Source organism: Heptranchias perlo, chromosome 21 (genome assembly GCF_035084215.1).
Source record: "Heptranchias perlo isolate sHepPer1 chromosome 21, sHepPer1.hap1, whole genome shotgun sequence".
Classification (NCBI taxonomy): Eukaryota; Metazoa; Chordata; class Chondrichthyes; order Hexanchiformes; family Hexanchidae; genus Heptranchias; species Heptranchias perlo.
Genome location: NC_090345.1, coordinates 12,407,815 through 12,430,717, shown reverse-complemented (window position 1 = coordinate 12,430,717; position 22,903 = coordinate 12,407,815). Strand labels below are relative to the sequence as shown.

At 40.1% G+C, this 22,903-nt stretch overlaps 1 protein-coding gene across 2 annotated transcripts in view; it reads left to right on the top strand.

The window, feature by feature from the left end:
- Positions 1 to 17,441, top strand: part of xpnpep1 (X-prolyl aminopeptidase (aminopeptidase P) 1, soluble) — a 50,253-nt gene extending 32,812 nt beyond the window's left edge. For both annotated transcript variants that reach the window (XM_068002096.1, XM_068002097.1), the window contains 8 exons: positions 2,342 to 2,419; positions 3,149 to 3,220; positions 5,158 to 5,218; positions 6,157 to 6,226; positions 7,261 to 7,434; positions 11,929 to 12,005; positions 15,111 to 15,209; positions 17,137 to 17,441. In XM_068002096.1, the coding sequence (XP_067858197.1) occupies positions 2,342 to 2,419; positions 3,149 to 3,220; positions 5,158 to 5,218; positions 6,157 to 6,226; positions 7,261 to 7,434; positions 11,929 to 12,005; positions 15,111 to 15,209; positions 17,137 to 17,256 (751 nt within the window). In that variant the 3' untranslated portion in view covers positions 17,257 to 17,441. The remainder of the gene's footprint in view (positions 1 to 2,341; positions 2,420 to 3,148; positions 3,221 to 5,157; positions 5,219 to 6,156; positions 6,227 to 7,260; positions 7,435 to 11,928; positions 12,006 to 15,110; positions 15,210 to 17,136) is intronic.
- Positions 17,442 to 22,903: the final 5,462 nt, after the last annotated feature.

Genomic DNA, 22,903 nt, shown 5'->3' with positions numbered 1-22,903 from the left:
TAAAATTAGTGAGGTTTATGAAGCTTCTCCAAGAATGAGATTGAATTTTGGCCACTTGTTGTTTATAATCTCTGTATTACCTGATGGCGCTGCAACGCAGAGTGCTGAGGAGCAATAGGACATAGGTTTACACTCGCAATTCCCCACATGAGAGTAAGATTTTCTCTAGACACTTAAGTGAAGCAAAATTGTAATTTTGTTCTTCACGATGTTGTTACACACAAAAGAAGTCTTACCCCATTGGGAATTAACAATATTAGCTGAGTAGAGTGTTAAGCGCAGCAAAGAAGGGAATACTGAAGGGAGAAATGCACAGGTCATTCTTGAGCACCTTCCTGCGCTGAATTATAAAGCTACTTGGGTGGAGGTCTGGAAGCCAGCCTCCTGTCTGTTGCCTGTTGCGGTAGGTGCCTGGCCCAGAAAGAGTGGCATGAGATGGAGGGGGGAATCAAATAATTAATGGGCCAGATTTTAGAATCATAGAAAGGTTACAGCACGGAAGGAGGCCATTCAGCCCATCAAGCCCACGCCGGCTCTATGCAAGAGCAATCCAGCTAGCCCCACTCCCCCGCCGTTTCCCCGTAGCTCTGCAAATTTTTTCCTTTTAAGTACTTATCCCAGTTCCCTTTTGAAGGCCATGACTGAATCTGCCTCCATCACCCTCTCTGGTAGTGCATTCCAGATCCTAACCATGCGCTGTGTAAAAAAGCTTTTCCTCATGTCACCTTTGGTTCTTTTGCCGATCACCTTAAATCTGTGTTCTTTGGTTCTTGATCCTTCCACCGATGGGAACAGTTTCTCTCTATCTACTCTGCCTAGACCCTTCATGATTTTGAATGCCTCTGTCGAATCTCCTCGCAACCGTCTCTGTTCCAAGGAGAACAACCCCAGCTTCTCCAGTCTAGCCACGTAACTAGAGTCCAACACTTTTGCTGTAAAAATAATGGTGAGGCTAACAGTGCTCACCGTTATTTATGTGCAAATCGAACAGTAACTTCCCGCGACTGCACGTGCGTAGTTAAACGCGGAAATCGGAAGTTGCTGTTTGAGATGCGCTCCTCCTCCAAAAGCTGCGCGAAAATGGCATCTCGCCGGCTGACTCACCATTCAAATATATTGAACGGCGTGAAGTTCCTGTACTTACCTCATAGATACGGACTAAACTCGCCGAAAAGAGTTAGGGCTTGTCCTTTCCTTTTAATGGCGTGACAAGTCTTAATTACTGTCAAACAATCTCTTTGGCACTGAAAATTAATGTTTACAAGTTTGGAGTCTCATTCCTTCGACTTTTAATTATTGTTGGACATTTTTAGAAAAAAATTTAAATAAAATTTTTTTTCTTACTTTTCGGCCTCTTTTATCTGTCTCTTATACCAATCTTTCTTTCCCTCTCTTCGGGGGTGATTTTAAACCCCAAGAATGGGTGGGTTGGGGGCGGGTAGGAGTTGAAAACAGTTGTTTTTTGGGTCGCGACCGCCACCCGGCTTTATTTCCAGGTTTAATGTCAGCGTGGAAAAGTACAGGCTTTGCACTGGGAATGCAAAGTCGGAACATTTTGTGGTTGTGATCCAAAAAAACAACTATTTTCAACTCCCACCTGCCCTCAACCCACCTGTTCTTGGGGTTTAAAATCGCCCCCTTTATTTCACTTTCTGTACCTGATTTAACATTGAATTCACTATTCTAACTTACACTTCCTGGTTCAGTCTCTGCGCTGCTCATTAACGAATCTGGTTAAGGAGATCCACAGCTGCTTGCCCTGTTCACACAGGCCCCAGATGCCCTATAGAGGGCGCCGTGCTGAATGGGTCTCTAACTTACAGTAACTTGCTGTGTAAAAGCACATAGAAAGTCGATGGGCAATTGCAAGTCTAACGAGCAGCTGGCAATGTTCGTTCACCGCTCACAGCAGAATCCGGCCCAGTACATTACATGTTAGATCACACTTTCCATCTACAGTCTACTCATAATTTCAAGCTTTTTTTTTGCACCAAAACATTTCATTATCCAATAATTTGAAATAAGCAATGTAAGTAACAAAGCAAAATGGGTTTTTGGTGCTAAAATCTTGAATTGATCAGATGCTTTGAATTAAGAGGAATTGACAGTACTCCCTTTTTGATCAGCTATATTTTCTTAATAAATAAAGCCCACCATGTAGGTTTGGAGTAGATTTTGGAATTGTGAAATTGGATAGTTGAATAAAATACAAGACTTATATTAAAAACTGGTCAATTATTTTGAGAACATTTTGCAATGTATTTGGTATTGAGTTCTGTGGTTGAAGAATGGGTTTCAAAATTAACTGCTTTTTTTAAACCCCTTTATTAATGTTTTGCAGGCAACAAGAGAAATTCGTAGACTTGAGTTTTTCCACTATCTCCAGCACAGGTCCAAACAGTGCAATAATTCACTACAGGTAAAGAATTAATGCATAGATTGAGTAGTTGTTGTGATGTTGCTTTAGCCACATTAATGCTGCAAGGTAAAAATGTTTAAAACCAGGGGGTTGGGTTTTAGGATATATGGGAACATTCTTAGTAGGAACAAGAGTAGGCCATTCAGCCCCTCGAGCCTGTTCCACCATTCAGTTAGATCATGGCTGATCTGTATCCTGACTGTATCTGTATCTAAACTTCCAGTTAGAACTCACCTTGGTTCCGTAACCCTTAATACCCTTGTCTAATAAAAATCTATCAATCTCAGTTCTGAAATTTTCAGCTGACCTAGTCTCAACAGCTTTTTTGCTGATCTCAATCTCAGCCACCCAATTGAGATCAGCAAATTCAGCAGAGTTAGGTTTAAACTTGGGGCTTTCTGGGTCTGTATTGCTCAGTATCAAACAACGTGCTACGATTACCAACTGAGCTATGTACTGCACTTCTTAATGCATCATTATTGCATTTACCAGCAAGTAATGTGCAATAGATTTTTGTTAGTTGAGGGTATTAAAGGATACGGAACCAAGGCGGGTAAATGGAGTCAAGATACAGATCAGCAATGATCTAATTGAATGGCGAAACAGGTTCGAGGGGCTGAATGGCCTACTCATGTTCCTGTTACAGGGAAATTCTGTGTGTGGTATACGTAACAACATACTTGTACTTGGAAGATTATTTAAATTTTGAACTTGTTTTGTCATTTTTAGGCCCACCTCACAGACAAACAGAACTTTATCAGAGCATGAAATCTACCTTTTGGATTCTGGTGCCCAGTACAGGTAAGACATCATATTAAATTAATTTGCACGAAGGCTGCACTTTTTAATAAAGCAAAAATTATTTAGGGGTGTGACCTATATGCAAGTTAAGTTATTTCCTTGGGGAAAAGAAAGACTTGCATTTTTATAGCACCATATATCACATCATTGAGAAACATCTCCAAGTGCTTCACACAAACAACTTTTGAAATGCACTGTTATGTAGATAAGTCAATTTGTGCACAGCAAGATCCCACAAATATCATTGAGATGACTGACCTATTAATCTGTTTTGATTGAGGGAGAAATGTTGGCCAGGACACCAAGAGAACTCCTGCTTTTCTTTAAATAGTGCTATGGGATCTTTAACATCCACCTGCACAGGCAGACGATGCCTTGATTTGAAGTCTCATTTGAAATATGGCACCTATGATGATGGATCACTCCCTAATTACTGCACTGAAGTAATGTCTTAGGTTATGTGCTGAAGTCCTAGAGTGGGATTTGAACCCATAGACTTCGGTTCAGAGGTGAGAGTGCTTCCAATTGACAGTGGAAAGTAAAGAAATCTGTAAGGGCAGATGTCCATATTCACAATGAGGTGGAGAATTCCATTGTCTCATGCCACCTTTAGGTGGGTCTCCCTTGGTTGGCTATAGTTCATAATTTAAACATGTCTGGTTCCTTTCGCTTGGTGGCATTGTAGACCCATGAAAATGTGGATCCACAATTCTATAATTGGGGTGAGGGCACCAATTTTAACAATGCATATTTAGACGAAGGTCCCTTGTGTTTATTGATTATGGGGCTCCATATAACAGCAGAGTCAGGTGTGTTGAGTGAAAACAATTTAACCGCTTTGAATGTAAAAGTGGGAGAATTGAACACTGACTACATCGTGATGTACTACTTCGGTGTACTCTTGGCATTCAGAAGTTCAACACAAGAGAATTACCAACCTTAAATGCAGTCTCCTTCACTCTTTGAAAGAAGGTCAGCCTCTGCTTACAAACTCTTCCCTGCCGATCCCTCAATTCTCTTCTGATCTGATGTGGTGGGAAGCCATTTTATTGCTTTAGGTATTTAGTACTCTTGCTGTTGTTTGGGGTTTCCCCATTGCTGTCTCCTATGAAAGAAATAAAGACGGGGCCCAGAATGAGGTTTTCATGAAGAGGGATAATGTCCTTGGGTGTTTCACATCTTCCTCCATGGCATGATGATAATCTGTGTGTGCAGTCTGAACGTCTAGTAGCACTCTTGCTTTTGAATCAGAGGTCATGGGTTCAAGCCCCACTCCAGAGACTTGAGCACATAATCTAGGTTGACACTCCAGGACAGTACTGAAGGAGTGCTGCACAAGAGGTGCTGTCTTTCATATGAGATGTTGAAGCGAGGTCCTACCTGCCCTCTCAGGTGGACGTAAAAGATCCCATGGCACTATTCAAAGAAGAGCAGGGGAGTTCTCCCGCTGCCCTGGCCAATATTTATCCTTCAACCAACATCATTAAAAATAGATTATCTGGTCGTTTATCTCATTGCCGTTTGTGGAACCTTGCCATGCACAAATTGGCTGCTTCGTTTTCCCTACTTTACAACAGTGACTATACTTCAAAAGCACGTAATCAAAAGCAAAATACTTCGGATGCTGGAAATCTGAAATAAAAACAGAAAATGCTGGAAATACTCAGCAAGTCAGGCAGCATCTGTGGAGAAAGAAACAGGGTTAACGTTTCAGGTCGATAAAGGCCGTCGATAAGTGCAAATTGTTTTTTCATTCTTTAAAATAATATGGAGATCAGTATCGCCTTGTAGATTATCTAACATTGTGGGATCTTGCAGCTTTGAAATGCAGCCTTCTATAATTGTAAATACGAGTGAAGCATTTAGTTCTTTGTTTCATGATGTTTAGATTGCCAGTTCTTCATAAAAGTATAAGCTGCTGTTTGTGCTTCAACTAGGGATGGAACTACAGATGTCACACGCACAATGCATTTTGGTACTCCCACTGAGTACGAGAAGGTACGTTACCCTGTTTGTGAACACCAACGTAGCATTGACCAGTTAATTGCATAAGTTCTTGGTTGGGGGAGTTGAAGAGGAAGCATCCTATCTGCTTCCAGCAACATCTTTAGTTTGAGGGTATTTTGGGTAAAACTGAAGCATGCTACTCCACTGCTCTTACAAAGAGCCTGTGCGGGCTCGATGGGCCGACTGGCCTCCTTCTGTGCTGTAACAAGTCTCTGATTCTATGAAGCTGCTAAAGTTATTTTTTTACCCTCAATTAAGTAATATTGCGTCTGCCCTCGGCTAGACATTCCCCACCCCGTGACATTAAGGAGAGTTCATGATTAGTTTTATCCTTTTTTTGGAGACTGTGAGTAAGTAGCCGTTTCTTTGGAGAGCGTCAGATAGAAGGTTTTCTTAACTAACGTCAGTGACCTGGTTAACAAGTGACTCATTTGCATGCGTGGCTATCCACTAGTCAGTCAGCTGGTTGGCAAGGTTAGCAGAGGGTTAGCAATGTTTGCACAGGTTTACATCTGTGATTAGGTGACCGCAGTAAGGCGGCTGTAGCAGATTGCCACAAGTACGTGTCCTAAATTGCCAGAGTGACGATTGTGCAGTTTTACCACCGTCTAGTCTAGACAGTTGCTTTGATATCTGTCCTTGGTCTCTAATGTTTATAAATAACCTCTGGAGCTTTGTGAGGTTTAGTTTTTGACTAGTTTTTGTGACCATCAGTGTGCCTCAGTGTCCTGAGAGGATCAATAATTATTATTGCAGCAGTTTTGTGGATAGCTGATTAGAGGGACATTCTGTATCCAGTATGTCATCTGGTCAAATTCATGTGATTATTTCTTAAAATTAAAACTTTCAGAACTTCACAGCAACTATGAAACATGTTTGTGGTAGGGTATATTTTATCTTCTCTTATATGTGCCCTTTGTTTCCTTCAGGAGTGCTTTACTTATGTGTTGAAGGGACATATCTGTCTGGGTTCGGCAGTTTTCCCAAGTGGTACTAAAGGTAAGATATTTGGTGCAGACGGCAGTATTATAAATGAAGGCTAATTTCTTCTACCTACAAGAAATAATATCAAGTGGGGAGGCCGGGGCATATTGACTTTGTGGTACAAGTTTTTAAATTTTGTTTGCTAATTGATCAAAATTGTTCACGTTGGAGTAAGTTCAGAACAAAAGTTTAAAATATTGGGGGACCCCCCCCCACCTCCACGACTGAAGCCCAGTGTGGGTCAGCGAATACAGGGGTGATGATTGAGCAGGACCTTATGTGGGACAGAGGATACATGTGGCAGAGCTTTTGGGCAAGTTGTAGATTATGGAAGGTGGAAGGCCAGCAAGGAGAGCTTTGGAGCTTTGAAATGATGAAGGCATCTATGAGTGGTTTCAGCAGCAGAGGGACTGAGACGGGCAATGTTGTTGAGCCTGAATTGATGGATAGAATGTGGGATTTGAAGCTCAGCTCAGGGTTAAACAGAGCACGATGATTATGGACAGGGCGGTTTAGCCTGAGGTAGTGGTGGGGGTTGGAATCAGTGGCAAGGGGGCGGGGTGTGTGGCGGGGAGCGAAGACAGCGGCTTCACCTAACGTCAAAGCTGACTCATCTGTTCTGCCGGCACACTGGCTGACAAAACTTTAAAAACAGCAGTCTTGGGTTAGCAGGAGACTAAGCAGCCAGATGTGAGTGACAGGGGCCGGCTGTCAATGAGCTGGAGCAGCTGTCAGCTGCAATGTCGGAAACTGCTGCGCTGGGTCAAAGTTCTTTGTGATCTTCTGATTTTTCATCACATGTTGCCAGTGCTATAAACCAGATAAATCAATCATTTTTTTTTCTGGCAAATGGCCTATTTACTTAATAGAGCTCCACAGTTGTAGACTCGCCTGGTTCAGAACCTCATCAGTGCTTTGTGAAGAATCTCCAACAAAAGCCAGCGCCTCACAAATTTCCTTCCTGGGGTCTCCTTCAACACATTAGGTGGGGGAGGGGGTTATGCACGACACCACAGTATGTTCACTTCTGCTATGCTTCTTCCTACCAGGGCACCTCCTCGACTCATTTGCAAGGGCTGCCCTTTGGGATCAAGGTTTGGATTACCTCCACGGCACGGGACATGGAGTTGGATCTTTTCTCAATGTTCACGAAGGGCCTTGCAGTATTAGCTACAAAACGTTTGCAGATGAGCCTCTTGAGGCTGGAATGATTCTGAGTGACGGTGAGTAAAGGTGACATACGAGTTGAACCGTGGTGTATCTGATTAACAGGTGGGGGACCGGAAAGACCAGGAAAATAGGTCGGCTAAGTTCCAAGATTGAGACAAGTCCACAGGGCCTGACAGTGGGGATATGCAACCCATTCAACAATGTCCTTGATAGCTCCTTCCTTTTGCAGTAATCACAAAGCTGCTTGGATTGTCCAAGCCACCATCGACCATGTGCTATTTGTCAAACTTACCACGTGTAATGGATATCAAAAAGGTCCTTTAATCTGTGTGAAGTATAAAAATTGTTATACTCTGAAATCCAAATATTCACGACCCTCTCAGTGAAGAAATTCCTCCTCATCCCAGTCCTAAATGTCCGACCCTTATCCTGAGACTATGTCCGCTAATTCTAGACTCTCCAGCCAGGGGAAACATTCTCAGCATCTAGCCTGTTAAGCCCTCTTAGAATCTTATATGTTTCAATGAGATCACCTCTCATTCTTCTAAACTCCAGAGAGTACAGGCCCATTCTACTCAATCTTTCCTCATAGGACAGCCCTCTCATCCCAGGAATCAATCTAGTGAACCTTCGTCGCAACCCGCTAAGGCAAGTATATCCATCCTTAGGTAAGGAGACCAAAACTGCACACACTACTCCAGGTGTGGTCTCACCAAAGCCCTGTACAGTTGCAGCAATACTTCCTTACTCTTGTACTCCAACCCCCTTACAATAAAGGCTAACATGCCAAATGACTTCCTAATTGCTTGCTGTACCTGCGTGTTAACTTTCTGTGTTTCATGTACAAGGTCACCCAAATCCCCCTAAACACCAACATTTAATAGTTTCTCACCATTTTAAAGAATATTCCGTTTTTCTATTTTTTTTACCAAAGTGAATAACCTCTCATTTCCCCACATTATACTACATCTGCCACCTTCTTGCCCACTCACTTAACCTGTCGATATCCATTTGCAGACCCCTTGCATCCTCCTCAAATCTTTCCCACCTACCTTTGTATCATCTGGAAACTTGGATACATTATACTCAATCCCTTCATCTAAGTCATTAATATAGATTGTAAACAGCTGAGGCCCAAGCACCGATCCCTGCGGCACCCCACGAGTTACAACCTGCCAACCTGAAAATGACCGTTTATTCCTACTCTCTGTTTTCTGTCCGTTAACCAATCCTCAATCCATGCTAATATATTACCCCCCATCCCATGAGCCCTAATCTTGTGTAACAACCTCTTATGTGGCACCTTATCGAGTGCCTTTTGAAAATCCAAATATACTACATCCATTGGTTCCCCCTTATCTACCCTGCTAGTTACACCCTCAAAAAACTCTAATAGATTTGTCAAACATGCTTTCCCTTTCATAAAATCATGTTGACTCTGCCTAATAATATGATTTTCTAAGTGCCCTGTTACTACATCCCTAATAATAGATTCTAGCATTTTCTCTACTGCTGAGTTTAGGCTAACTGGCCTATAGTTCCCTGTTTTCTCTCTCCCTCCTTTCTTGAATAGCGGGGTTACATTTGCTACCTTCCAATCCATGGGGACTGTTCTAGAATCTAGGGAATTCTGGAAGATTAAAACCAATGCATCCACTATCTCTGCAGCCACCTCTTTCAAAACCCTAGGATGTGGCCCATCAGGTCCAGGGGATTTGTCAGCTTTTAGTCCCATTAATTTTTCTAAAACTTTTTCTTTACTAATATTAATTACTTTAAGTTCCTCCCTCTCATTAGACCCTTGGTTCCCCACTATTTCCGGTATTTTTTGTGTCTTCTACTGTGAAGACAGATATAAAATATGTGTTTAAAGTCTCTGCCATTTCCTTAATCCCATTATAATTTCTCTGGTCTCTGCCTCTAAGGGACCCACGTTTACTTTCGCTAATCTCTTCCTTTTTATATACTTGTAGAAGCTCTTATAATCTGTTTTTATATTTCTTGCTAGTTTACCCTCATATTCAATTTTCTCCCTCTTTATCAATTTCTTGGTTATCTTTTGCTGATATCTAAAACCCTCCTAATCCTCAGACCTACTACTCTTTTTGGCAACATTGTAAGCCTCTTTTAATCTAATACTATCCATAACTTCTCTGGTTAGCCATGGTTGGATCACTTTTCCTGTGGCGTTTTTATTCCTCAAGGGTATGTATATTTGTTGGGAATTATGAATTACTTCTTTAAATGTTTGTCATTGCTTATCTGTCATATCTTTTAATCTAATTCCCCAATCTACCGTAGCCAACTCACCCCTCATATCTACATAATTGTCCTTGTTTAAATTTAAGACCCTAGTTTCGGACTTAACTACAACACACTCAAACTCAATATGAAGTTCTGTCATATTATGATCACTCTTCCCCAGAGGATCCTTTTATTATAAGATTATTAATTAATCCTGTCTCATTACATAATACTAGATCTAAAATAGCCTGAAGTATGATGGACATCTAGGGAATGAAATTCCTCTTGTCAATAGCTTGACTGACAAAAGTCTTCATGAGTTAAAAATGGGAGTTCCCAGCAGAAGGAATTTTGCTTCCTCTCTTCCCCCTCCCTATGATGAATAAACAAGAAGGAAACTTTTTATTGAGCAAAATGGTAACGTTTTTTGAGACGCAGAGCTGGCAGATAAATGTAGGCGTTGTCAACCAGTTCAGTATTTAGCAGAAATGTCAGGAGTTGATTAATTCATCATATTGGCTTGAATTATTTCATAGTGGCATTGGTGCTGGTGAGGAGTCTGTGACATTACACATTACTACAGAATTATGATGGAGACCATACATTGCGGGATTTAATCTTATTGTAAACAAACCCGGGTTTTCTTCATCTAAATAATGGGCTCCTGTTTTTGCAAAGCTTGTTTCCTACCACTAAAGCACACTAGTGCTTTAAACATAGCATTAACTTTAAGAGCTGAAATGCAGTTAATTTGTTTAATATAAACACACACTTCTGGTGGGTATTTTTAATATTATTCACATTTTTAATGTTACAGTTTGAAATGCAACCTCAATTTTTTTGATCCAACTGAATGCCAGGATATTTCTGGACTTATCCTATCCAACAGTCTCCCTCGTCTAAGATTATTCTGTTCATTCATCTCATTTTGTGGGGTTTTGCTGTGGGCAAAATAGCTGCCACATTTGCCTACACAATAGCAGTTCATTACACTTTGAAGTAATTGTTATATGTGAAACACTTGGAGATGTCACTGAGATGTGATTAATGTAAAGTCGTTGTGACATTTTCTATTTTGGCTTGGGCATTTTGACAGATAAGAGCAAAACTATCATGTCTGCCATTGCACAAGGTGTGCGACAAATTCACTTACAGATTAAATAAGCAAAATAGTCAACAGTTGAATACCCAAAACAGCAACTCCTGACAATCTATACAATTGATCTACACTAATAATCCTTATGATAAATAGATACTTTTATATCTTGTTAGAAGGCACAGTGAAGTTAAATCATATGAGGAGACATTAAATGAAATATATTTCTTTGTACACAAGATGAAATCTCATTTTTTCCAATTACATACTTTGTCATTTGTAGCTTTGATGGGTTTTATCTCCCCCCATCACTTCCTTGTTCTCCTAAGGCTGTGTGGCAACTGTTGGGATCTTCTCCCAAGTGCTATTGTGAAATAGTCACTAGATGTGCATTAGAGTAGCCCTGGGATTAATCTTCCAATTCATTTGTATTCTCTCCTATTCTATCTGTTTGTTCCGAGCTTCTGTTTTCTACCTCTTCATTCAGCCAGGTATCCAGCATATTCTAGCCTGCAGCTTCTGTCAAAGAGACCTTGACTTGTCCTTAGAGGAGGTGTAGGGGGGTAGCACTAGTTTTGCTAAACTTTCCTGCTCTTGGAGATGGGGTAGAATCCTCTGGTAGACTGGTTGAGAGTTAGTGACATTGAAATCGTTTCAGGGGAATCATGTTCAAATGTATTTGAGTCCAGGACCAACTAAAGCTCTTGGCGACTAAGTCAAGGATTTTTGATATTCAGTGTTAATAATATATTCTATTCTACAACATTACACAACTTTACAAATTAATAGTACTTTGCAAAGTGATGCATTAAAGTACCAAAGGCTTCAGAGAAAATTGAAAACAAATGGAGTTGAACTGTTAATGCAGTAGTCATCAAAAGCAAGTCTTCGAGTTTGTTGCGTTTCATTCTGTTTCCTGGCTAGATATCACTGATTGCTTAATTATACGAGCAATAATGATTAAAATTCATGTTACAGAAAAGAATCCTATCATGGGAAGGAATGCTTCAAGAAGACCATAATGTATAACTCAGTATGTTTCATTGTTATCAAAGCTAATAGTGAGAAAATGAGACAAAGCATTAAAACTGAATTAACAATACCCCTTTTGCTCTTCATGCATTAATGGCCATCTGACATAACTAATGGATACAGTATGTTGATATCTGTCGGACATTAACTGATAAATTGTTTTCTCTTTATTTAGAGCCTGGCTATTATGAAGATGGTAGTTTTGGAATACGGATTGAAAGTATTATGCTTGTAGTTCCTGCACAAACCAAGGTAGATCACCAGCCCAGATGTTTCCTTCTCATTTTGAACGGTTCATCTTTTTAAATGTGGACCGTAACTAGAATCCCAGTGACTTACCCTTCACCTCTGCTGGGTGTTGTCCAAATCCATTTAATCCACGTCGTAGCTTCTGTCTTTCGCCTTGTAGAAAAAATGCTCAGAATTTGTTCACATCACAGTCAAGTAGGAAGGTGTTGGGAAATAGAACTTCTTGCTCTGCTGGATGCAGGGCTCAAATCAGGCAATGTTTGGTCATTTATAGTGTGGGTTACACACAGGTCACCACCGTCTGTTTCAAGTTTCCGTTTCTTATAGCTGCCATCGATATGACCTTCTTGAAAAAGGTGACTTGATCGTTGCCAAACATGATGCACTTTTTTTTTGCATACTCTCTTTATCCCTTCCCTCCTGGAGAAGGTGACATGGTACTCCAGGGGTATTGACAGCCTTCCACTAACTTGCACGAGTAATGATTCTTCATGTCTGAAGCTGCTCAGCTGATGTTGGTGGACTATGGAGGGTGAAACCTCACACCCGTACCCCCAGCAAGGACAGTGAGGTCTGTTATAGCGCACCCTTTCAATCGATGCTCAGCAGATACGAGCAAACAGTACAGACCGAGGATTAAAATGGAGAGCTTCCTGCTCTGCGTGGCTGCATGCCTCACGAGTGCAATTACCCGCTGAGCAATCAGTTCACTCACTTTGATTTGAAACTTTCTGTTGGCTTTTATTGTGATTTTATCATCATATTCTTCACTTCAGTACAAATTTTTTTCAATCTACCTAGGATATTCTGGATAACCACTTCAGGGATTTGTTTTTGCATCAACACAGGCAAACAGCACCTGAGTGCAGAGGTCCTGATATTAAAATTACTTCTAATGGAAGATTATTAGCATGTAGTTGAAACAGCAATGGGCTTAATGTAGACTCTTCTGGGACATTGGTGTCTGAATGCCTGGATTTCAGTCATATATTTAAACCCTTACAACTTGCAATCTACTCTCCTTATGATCAACTATCAACTAAACAATTTATTTATTATGAGCCCTTATTAGCCTGTCTTCGACTTCCAATTAATTTATATCAAAGTCATTAATTTTGTTTGGAGAATACTCGGAGGAAGTAATCGTTTATATTAACTTTATCTTGTGCACATCCCCTATTTCTAGTTCATTTGCATTCTTTTATAATATTTGCCTCTTCTCAGACTGTCCTTTCATCGTTGAAGTTATGAAATAATTTGTTTGACTGTTACGTTTTGCCTCTACAGCTGTGTTTTGTTTTCCTACCACTAAGATAAAAAGAAAACCCATGAATATTGGAAATCCAAATTTAAAAAATGCTGGAAATGCACAGCAGATTAATCAGCACTGGAAAGTGGAAAACAGATTGACATTCCAAGTGTAATGGTTCATCAGATCCATTCTGACGAAGTATTAATGTATCTTTCTTAGCTGCTGACTAACCTGGTGTCTATTTCTGACATTTTCTGTTCTTACTTTGGTAGTCCTTGATTAAAGATCAGATTTGTGATGCTGAAAAAAAATTAATGGCCGTTTCAGTGGAACAAGTTGCTTAAAAATCTCAAGTGCTCAGAAGTTTTTCATCTCTCCTCATTAAATAAACAGTCAACTTGTAATGGAAAGGCTTGCTACCAGACTGTAATTATTCAACCATCTCTTTCCTCACCCCTCCCCTGTTTGTATTTGAAAAGTAACCAGTTAGAATAGAAGGATTAATGCAAGTTGTCGAAGAATTTATTGATCACTTGTCAATCAGTTTCTTGGGGGGAAAGGATCTGATGGAAACATTCCTAGGCCAGCAAAGGGAAAAATCAGGAAAGGTTCTTTTTCCTGATTGTAATCCAGTGACTCTTGTTGGAATTGTGCTCGTGTGAATACTAAATGAAGGTGTTGGGTTTGGCTTTCATGCTTCTCAAGGTCAAATAACTCAATTTTCCCACTTCCTCCCTTCGATATCTGTGGTCGAGTTCACACACGAAGGATGGCTACTCACTGAGTGCCCCAGCATGAGCTGCCATCTTCAGGAAAGATGGAACATAGGAATAGCTCGATGAAAAAAGACTATGGTCCATCCCAATATTTGCATGATGCAACGATGATGGAGCTGTTGACTAATCATAGCGATCAGTCTTTATCAATTAGTCTACAACAGACCCAAATGTGACACGAGGAAAACTCCAATGGTGCAGAGCTTTGGGAACCATAGGTCCAAAGTTACCTGTTCCTCCCAAGCATTGCTACACTTACCCCACATCATGTCTGAAATTACTAATGGACTGTATCCCAAAATCTTATTTTCTGACAGAAATCTATCTAATTTGCATTTAAATGCTTCCACCGTCTCCCTAGGGAGCTTGTTCCAAAGACTGACCACTCGCTGACTGAAATATTGTTTCCACAGATCACTGAATTTACCCCCCTTCAAACAGCAAGAAAAGAAAATTTGGGGAGAATAAAATTAAGAAAATCTATCTTTGTTCAACATTAACCTGGCCTTCCATTCAGTTCCCTTTGACCTCATCACAGTCTGCACTTTCCAACATGTGGCTACAGTTACTAGTGCAATAGTTGTTGCTTAAAAACCAATCAGGAGACCCATAGACTCTGAATGCTCAGCATGAGATGTTGAGTTTAAACTGATTGATTTGTCCAAACGTGCAACCAGTATCAAAGGTGAATCAGTCACTTGGATGATTATAACTAAATGGAACAAAAGTGGGTACTATTCAGGAGCAAGTGTAGTAATCTCTGCAATCCTGTTATTCAGACGGATTCCCGGTCTCCCATGGAGTTGGGATAAATAGAAACGCATTAAGTGTGTATTCAAAGATTTAACAAAGGATGATAGATTTTTTTTGCCAATTGTGTGGATCCAACATCATTACAAGCTTGTTACTTTCTATTATTGCTAGGTAAGGTATGCTGCCTGTTCTAGATTGCTGCTGTATTATGCCTTGTATCTCATAGGTTATGTACCTAACTAACTTTTCATTGCAAAAGCGAGCTGGTACTGTGTGTGATGACAGACAATATGCATTGCATTAAGTCTAACCTTTATTTTTGTTTAGTACCGATATCTGAACAGAGAGAGCCTGAGATTTGAAGCATTGACTCTCGTTCCAATTCAAGCCAAAATGATCAATGTTGAGTTACTCACACAAAAAGAGGTGAGGACCCATTATAATTGTTAGAAATTATCTATGCGTGCCATTGTGAAGCAACTGCCCATCAATGGCAGTGGTTGGATGCTTGTAATGTGTGGTCATCGCAGAGGCGGTGGAGCCATATTAATACCATTATAGTGTCATTAAAGCAGTACATGATTTCTGTCTGGAGTGCAGACTTGAGAACCAAACCCTGTGAAGTAGAGCTTTGTTCTGATAATTACTTTTGTTTTAGTTTTAATGAATAATCTGTCTTTTGAAGTGATGAGGTGACAATGTCCTGATCTGGATTAATCCTTAAAGTGCTGCAGACTTGTTGAGTCGTCTGGGTGCTCTTGGCACCAGCAAGCTTGCAGAGTTGATAGGACCATGTCAACATCTGCATTCGCAGGTTTAAATTGGTTGATTGAAATGACCTTCAAAACTAGTTTTCAGTCTATGAACATACAGTTTAAAAAGTGGGTTCCACCTCCGAAATGAATGGTGAGAGCCAAGAGGAATAAGAAAGAATGAAAGTGAATGGTTTTAAAATTTGTTCTTTAGGGAACTGAGATATTGGACAGACAGATTAGTTTAGACTAAACTAATAAGAAATAGGTGCAGGAGTAGGCCATACGGCCCCTCGAGCCTGCTCCGCCATTCAATAAGCCAATCATGGCTGATCTTTGACCTCAACTCCACTTTCCCGCCCGATCCCCATAACCCTTGATTCTCTTCGAGACCAAAAATCTATCGATCTCAGCCTTGAATATACTCAATGACTAACCATCCACAAGATTCGCAACCCTCTGAATGAAGAAATTTCACCTCATCTCAGTCCTAAATGGCCGACCCCTTATCCTGAGACTATGCCCCCTAGTTCTAGAGTCTCCAGCCAGGGGAAACATTCTTAGCATCTACCCTGTCAAGCCCTCTCAGAATCTTAGACATTTCAATGAGATAACCTCTCATTCTTCTAAACTCTGGAGAGTATAGGGCCATTCTACTCAATCTCTCCTCATAGGACAATCCTCTCATCCCAGGAATTAATCCAGTGAACCTTCGTTGCACCGCATCTAAGGCAAGTATATCTTTCTATAGTTAGGAAGACCAAAACTGTACACAGTACTCCAGGTGTGGTCATACCAAAGCCCTGTACAATTGCAGCAAGAGTTCCTTACTCTTGTACTCCAACCCCCTTGCACTAAAGGCCAACATACCATTTGCCTTCCAATTGCTTGCTGTACCTGCATGTTAATTTTCTGTGTTTTGTGTACAACGACACCCAAATCCCTCTGAACACCAACATTTAATAGTTTCTCACCCTTTAAAAAAATATTCTGTTTTTCTATTCTTCCTACCCAAGTGAATAACCTCACATTTCCCCACATTATACTCCATCTGCCACCTACTTACCTCCTCACAGCTTACTTTCCCACCTAGCTTTGTAGATTAGCTTAAAAAAAATAGGATAGAGAGTAAGATGATAGGGCATGTACAATTGAAGTGTTGAACTTGTAGTTTTATAGTTTCCTAAAATAGCACTCCAGATTTTGAGAGAAAAATAATTGGATTAAAAAAAATCTAATGTCACTTCCTGCAATGCATTTGAGGCATGTGCGAAGTTGGAATCTCATACTCATCCCTATAATGTGTGCAATTATTTGACACGAAAGAGTACATACTGTGGATGCATATGTGATTAGATCAATTATACATTCATCTGGCACCCATTAGAGTGTGGGAAAACCATCTGGCTTTATTTTCACAACCATTGAAACTTCATGTTCCAGCACTAAAGTGTGAAACTTTCCATTTTTCAGTTGTCTCAAAAATGAGCTGCTGTTGGTGCTCCTAACGGATTACCAGCGATGCAATCACTCAACAGCTTTGTTTTATCATGGTTTAATTTTATGATAAATAACGCACCACCTTTATTACTGTCCTTCAGCGTGATTGGGTCAACCTCTACCATCGGTCATGCAGAGAAGTGATTGGAGCTGAGCTGGAGAAGCAGGGAAGGCTGGAGACGCTGCAGTGGCTCATCAAGGAAACACAACCAGTAGGCTGATTAAGAAAATGAGGTTTACTAAAGCAAACAGATTCATTATCATGCACAATAATGCCATTTTGAAGTACCATTAACGTACTTGGCAGAGAACACAGCATCCACAATATACTTACTGAAACTGTAATGATGTCCCCTTGATTTAGTATGTAATTTTTACAAATAAAATATTTCATGCTTGTAACATTTTGGTGGCTCTATATTACTTTTTGTGTTGATGTTCAGAAGCTTTATAACTTAGACTAATTCTTTCTGCGAATTTTTAACATCAAAATTAAATTTTTTTTAAAGGTGCTTTTGTATATTTTTTAGTCAACTATTTTGATCATTTTTCCACTTAGAATTTATTAGATCAATTTTTTAAAATATAAAGGAAGATTGCCTAGCAATGTGAGCAGTGATGAGGAGGATATTGTTCAAGTCCAAGATTACTACATTGCTAATGTAGGAATGTCGCTAAAAACTGGCGACATTCCTACATTGGGTGGGTTTTATGGCTTTAAAAGACAGCTTGTTTGAAGCGGTCATTTTTATGGATGAGCTGAGCTGAACATTTTGATTTGAAACTACAAGCATCTTATCTGGAGACAATACAGATGCAGTTCCTCAAGTGTTAGTGCATCACTTTGTCAATCTTCAACACTTGCGGAAAGATCCCCCTTGCACCTCCAAACTTAAGGAACTTTTATGTTATGGAAGTGTAGCTGACTGGACATGGGGATCCTTGTGGGAGCCATCTGGCCTCAGTTCATTTCTTATTTGTTATCTTATGAATTTCATGGGTCTGATCATTTGGAAGGGGCTTTTCTTGGTCCTTTTGTCTCCTTGGTAGGTAAGGTGTCAGGGTGTGGCTCAGTGGTAGCACTCTAGCCTCTGAGGCAGAAGGTTGTGAGCTCAACCCCACTTTCCATTGTGTTCACCATTGTAGGACCAGAAGATGATGTTGTTTCTGTTTATTTAAAAAAAAAATACTCTTTGGAGCTGTTGACTCCATCCATTCTCTTCTTTGGGAGGATGCTGAGTGACTACTGAAAGGATGTATTATGAAGTGTGGCATAAGTAGAAAAGCAGTGTTGGACATTGAAGTAGATTTGGAAAGGAGGCTATTGATCCTTGAGCGGAAGAACAAACGACCAAGTGCAGAGGAGAAGCTCCAGGCAGCTGGTGTCACAGGTGAACTTAGGCTTATTATTGAACTAGTTAGAGATTACTTTGATTTACTCTATGCAAGTATTGTGAAAACAGGAAAATTACTGGCATTCCAAGTGCGGTGATTGGAACATATGGTTATGTCTGCTTGGAAACATTGTTCATCTTAATTTAGGAGAGACTATTTGAGTAGAGATGATGTGAGCTCCAAGTCAATTGCTGCCAGCTTGCCCCAAAAATCGCCGCTCTCAATGCCATTGAGAGATACTCCATTCAGATCTGCTGTCCAGGTTGTCTGCATGATATTTGAAATCGCACCTTGGAAATTATTTTTTTAAAGGTTCTACAAATGTGGATGGTTCCTCCAGTTTTATAATGAGCTTTATAAACCTATAACTTTCATTATAAATAAATTGTTAGCAGTTTGGATGCTGTTTGGATGGAACACTATTGAAGGTAAAAGACCATAGTGCAATGAATTTAACAATTCCTAGCAAGAGGCTTACAACACTAAGATGGTAATCTTATTCAAGAGAGGCCTCACTGATAGTTGATGTGAGAAATAGGTGGTGCTTTTCTTAGGTTAGGGTTAAGGTAAATAGCACTTTATCACATCCTCAAGACATCTCAAAGCACTTAACAATCATTGAATCACTTTTGAAGCATAGCCATAGTTGTTCTATAGGCAAACGCAGCAACCAATTTTGTGCATTGCAATGCCACTCAGCATGAATGATGAGGAATAAATGTTGGCCAGGACATTGGGAAAACTGCCTGCTCTACAAATGCCATGGAACCCTTCATCTCCACCTGAGCAGGCAGTCAGGGCCTTGATTTAACATTTCATCCAAAAGGCAGCACTTTTAACAATCAGCACTCCCTCTGTGTTCAAGCCCTGGAGTGGGGCTTGAACCTGCAATCTTCTGATTCGGAGACAAGAGTGAGCCAAGCTGACGAGGTACATTGGAACAGGGGTTTCACTCACCTTCGGTATCAATACGGAGGATAGGAGATTCCTTTTGTAAAGCTAGAGATTAGAAACCAATGCAATCTAGGAGTATACATGTAGTTGGAAAAGGTGATTTACTGTGGTGGAGTGTTGGAAATTAAACTTTTATTCTTGCAATCTTTGCCAAGGAAAGAACATTTGCAATCTGTGCAACATCTGGAAGATTCTCAGTTCATATAATAATGATACATTCCTCTGATGATGCCAGTGTTGGGTTTTGGTAAATGAAGAATATTTTTGTGCTGTGTTTGTTTTCTTGTTTCCTCATGAAAACCGATGACGTGCGGAAACTGTGTGTTCTTTTCACACTCTTTGCATTTATATTGTTTGGCTTGCTTTTGCTTTTGATTGTGTTCTCATATAGCCTGGCTTGTTGAAGGCGCCTGTGAAGTAGAAATGGAAATGTAAGTACAGCAATATTTCTTTTCAAGGCTCAGTTTTTAAAAAATTAATGTGAGCAAATTGAAGTCCGATGTTAATTTAACCAAACCACTTCAATCAAAATTGCACTTCAGTTGGTCACCTTAGTAACAAAGTTCAGCTAAACGAGAATGCCAGCATCACTTTCCCAAAGGCTAATTATTTATAATTGTGCCTCTTTCATTTCATTTTCTGTCTCTCTTTCTGCTATTCTTCCTGCAGGTTAAAATTCTGAAGGGAATGAACAATTCAGGTCTTTGTCAGTGTTTAAAGTTTATACTGCAGTGAATGGCTGGTCAGGTTTTTGATGCTTAATTTTTCCTCAGGCTAGAATGTGATGTACTTGCTACATGTAGTGGTGAGTAAGAGCAACAAGCGTTAATGCACATCTGATTTTCTGAAGTTTAAAAAAAAACCCTGCACCTATTGGAAGTCTGAAACACAAGCAGAAAATGCGAGAAATACTCAGCAGACCTGTCGACATCTATAGAGAGGAAAGAGAGGTTAACGCTTCGGGTATAACCCTTCATCAGAACACAGCAGGTTGGGCAGTGTCTGTAAATGAAAGATAGGTTAATGTTTTGGGTATGTTTCTTGAGAACTCAGTTCTGATCAAAAGTGACATAAAACCATCTTTCTTAGTTACTGCCTGACTTGCTTTGCAATCGCAACATTCCTTGTTTATATTCTAGTTTCAACGGTTTACCAACTGCTTGATAACTTCCAGAAATATAGCTGCTATTGGACCTTTTTGCAGGCTATGGATGGCCTACTCCTATGTTCCTATGGCTGTGGATGGCCTAGTGAAGCAATGTCCAAACCGCTAATTAACGGATATGTGGCCACAAGCCCTAGCAATTCTGGCGCTTAACTCCAGGCAATTTGGCCTTATTTATGTTTATGTTTCTAATTCAGTGGTTTGTCCTGTTTCAGATTTGTAGTCTTGGAGATTTGGAGAAGACTGTTCTTAGTTCTCTTGTCTCAGTGGTGGATGAATCCTAAATTAGAACACCAAGGTCTTTTACTGTCGGCAACTTGAGATGTATGCAAATTAATAGGTTCACAGGCACTGGCTTCTCTCCTTCTCTCTCATATTCCACTTAATTGGTCATTCTTAATACATCAGCCTGGACAGCAAGCATTGGCAGGCTACTTGATCCCAGGAGGGATTACATCTGTTCCTGATCCTGCCCAGACGCTTGCACTTTCCAGCCTGGGGTACTAAATAGCAATCTGGAGCAGGAAATTTGGCTGATTTTTCCCCTTCCCTGCCCCAGGGAAATTGATGCCATTGCAATGGCATGAGATCAGCCAACTCTCCACAGACCAGAACTTGGAGTAGGAACCTTCAGTATCACACTGCATGTAGTCATTGGGGAATCATGAGGTGTATCTAGCCGTTTTCAGTGTTCCATTCTCAGCACATTTACAAGAAATTTCTGAATAAACTTGTTGGAATGTCTACTTTTACCTGTAGCCTAAAACGCAGTGGGAAATGCTCATGATGCTGGGCCACTGCCGTTGTTACTTGTGAGTTATGAAGCCTTCACTTAGGATGAAATGGGCTCACTGGCATTAATTACTGTCACAGACATCAAAGGTAATACAAGCCGCTGTTAAAGTGTGCCTTAAATTGGAAATTAGTAAATTGATATGTCCGATCAGCCCATGTACATTGTGTGTTTGAGCGAGAATGAATTGAGAGTGACTGTGGTGTAGGCCCATTTAAACGTGTTCCAATTAAAAATGCATCAAAATGTCAGAGCCGCTCTCTTTTGTATTAGGAAAATGAAGACCGTAAACTTATGCAGTATTATTACATAGAATTACATTGAATTACATAGAATGTACAGCACAGAAACAGGCCATTCGGTCCGACTGGTCCATGCCGGTTTATATGCGCCACACGAGCCACCTCCCATCCCTCTTCATCTAACACTATCTCACTTATGTGTTTTACTAGCTTCCCCTTAAATGCAGAATTCAGCATAATTTCTTTCCTAAAAATCCTAAGATGAGTAGAAAGTTGGTGGAACAGTCTTCGTTTATGAGTCAAAATTAATCTAAATTCGTAGAAGACAGTTAGTCTGTTTTGAAAAAAAAATTGTGAAACCAAGATGAGGAGCTTACGTCAATAATGCAGGACTCCACTAAGGCTAAAAAAGGAAAAAGAGGAATCACAGTTGTTCCAGCATTGGCTGTGTTGGTGCTGGATCTTCAACTGGTGCTATCTACTCTTCATTTCCTGTCCTTTCTCCATAACCTTTTAAATTCTTCCTTTTCAAATATGTATCCAATTCCCTTTTAAATTTTGTCATTGTCTCTGCATCATTAGCTATTTGTGGTAAAACATTCCATGTTCTAGTAACCATCTGTGTGAAAACAATTCTTCTAAACTCCCCCTTTGTTCTTCTAGTTTTTGTCATCAATTCGCCAACCAGTCGAAACAATCTTTCACCATGTACCCTCCTAAAACCTTTTATCATTTTGAAAACACTGTTACATTCTCCACCCCCCCCCCCCCCCCACCATAATCCTTATGTTCCAGACCCAATTTTTTGAGCCTGAATTGTTGGTAGCGGTGCTGTGATTTATAATCTACACTGTAAGGACATTAGTTGAATGTGATTGAAGTATAGTTTCATGCTCATTAGATTGATTAGAGTTTTTAATTGCCTATTGATCATATTTTAAAGATAGATGCTTTCAAACTTTGATGATGGCTTTCTGTTTCTCTCATTCAATTTGCTGCTTGAATATTGACAAAGTGAGTTAACAGTGTTTCAAGTTATTCAGAGATGTCATTGTTAAAAAATGTATTCTGTTGTCTTTTTTCCATGATATTTGTATGTATGTTGATGGTGTTTGACATTGTTTCCCATGGAACTGCAAGGTGCAGTTGGAGAATTAAATAATACTCGCATTTATATATCTCAAAGAACTTTACATAACCTCTTGGAGTGCCACAACTGTAGGCAAATTTGGCGATCATTCTGTACTACAACATCCCACTGAAAGGAATGAGATGAATGATTTGATCTATTTTTTGTTGGTGTTAATTGAGGGAAGAAT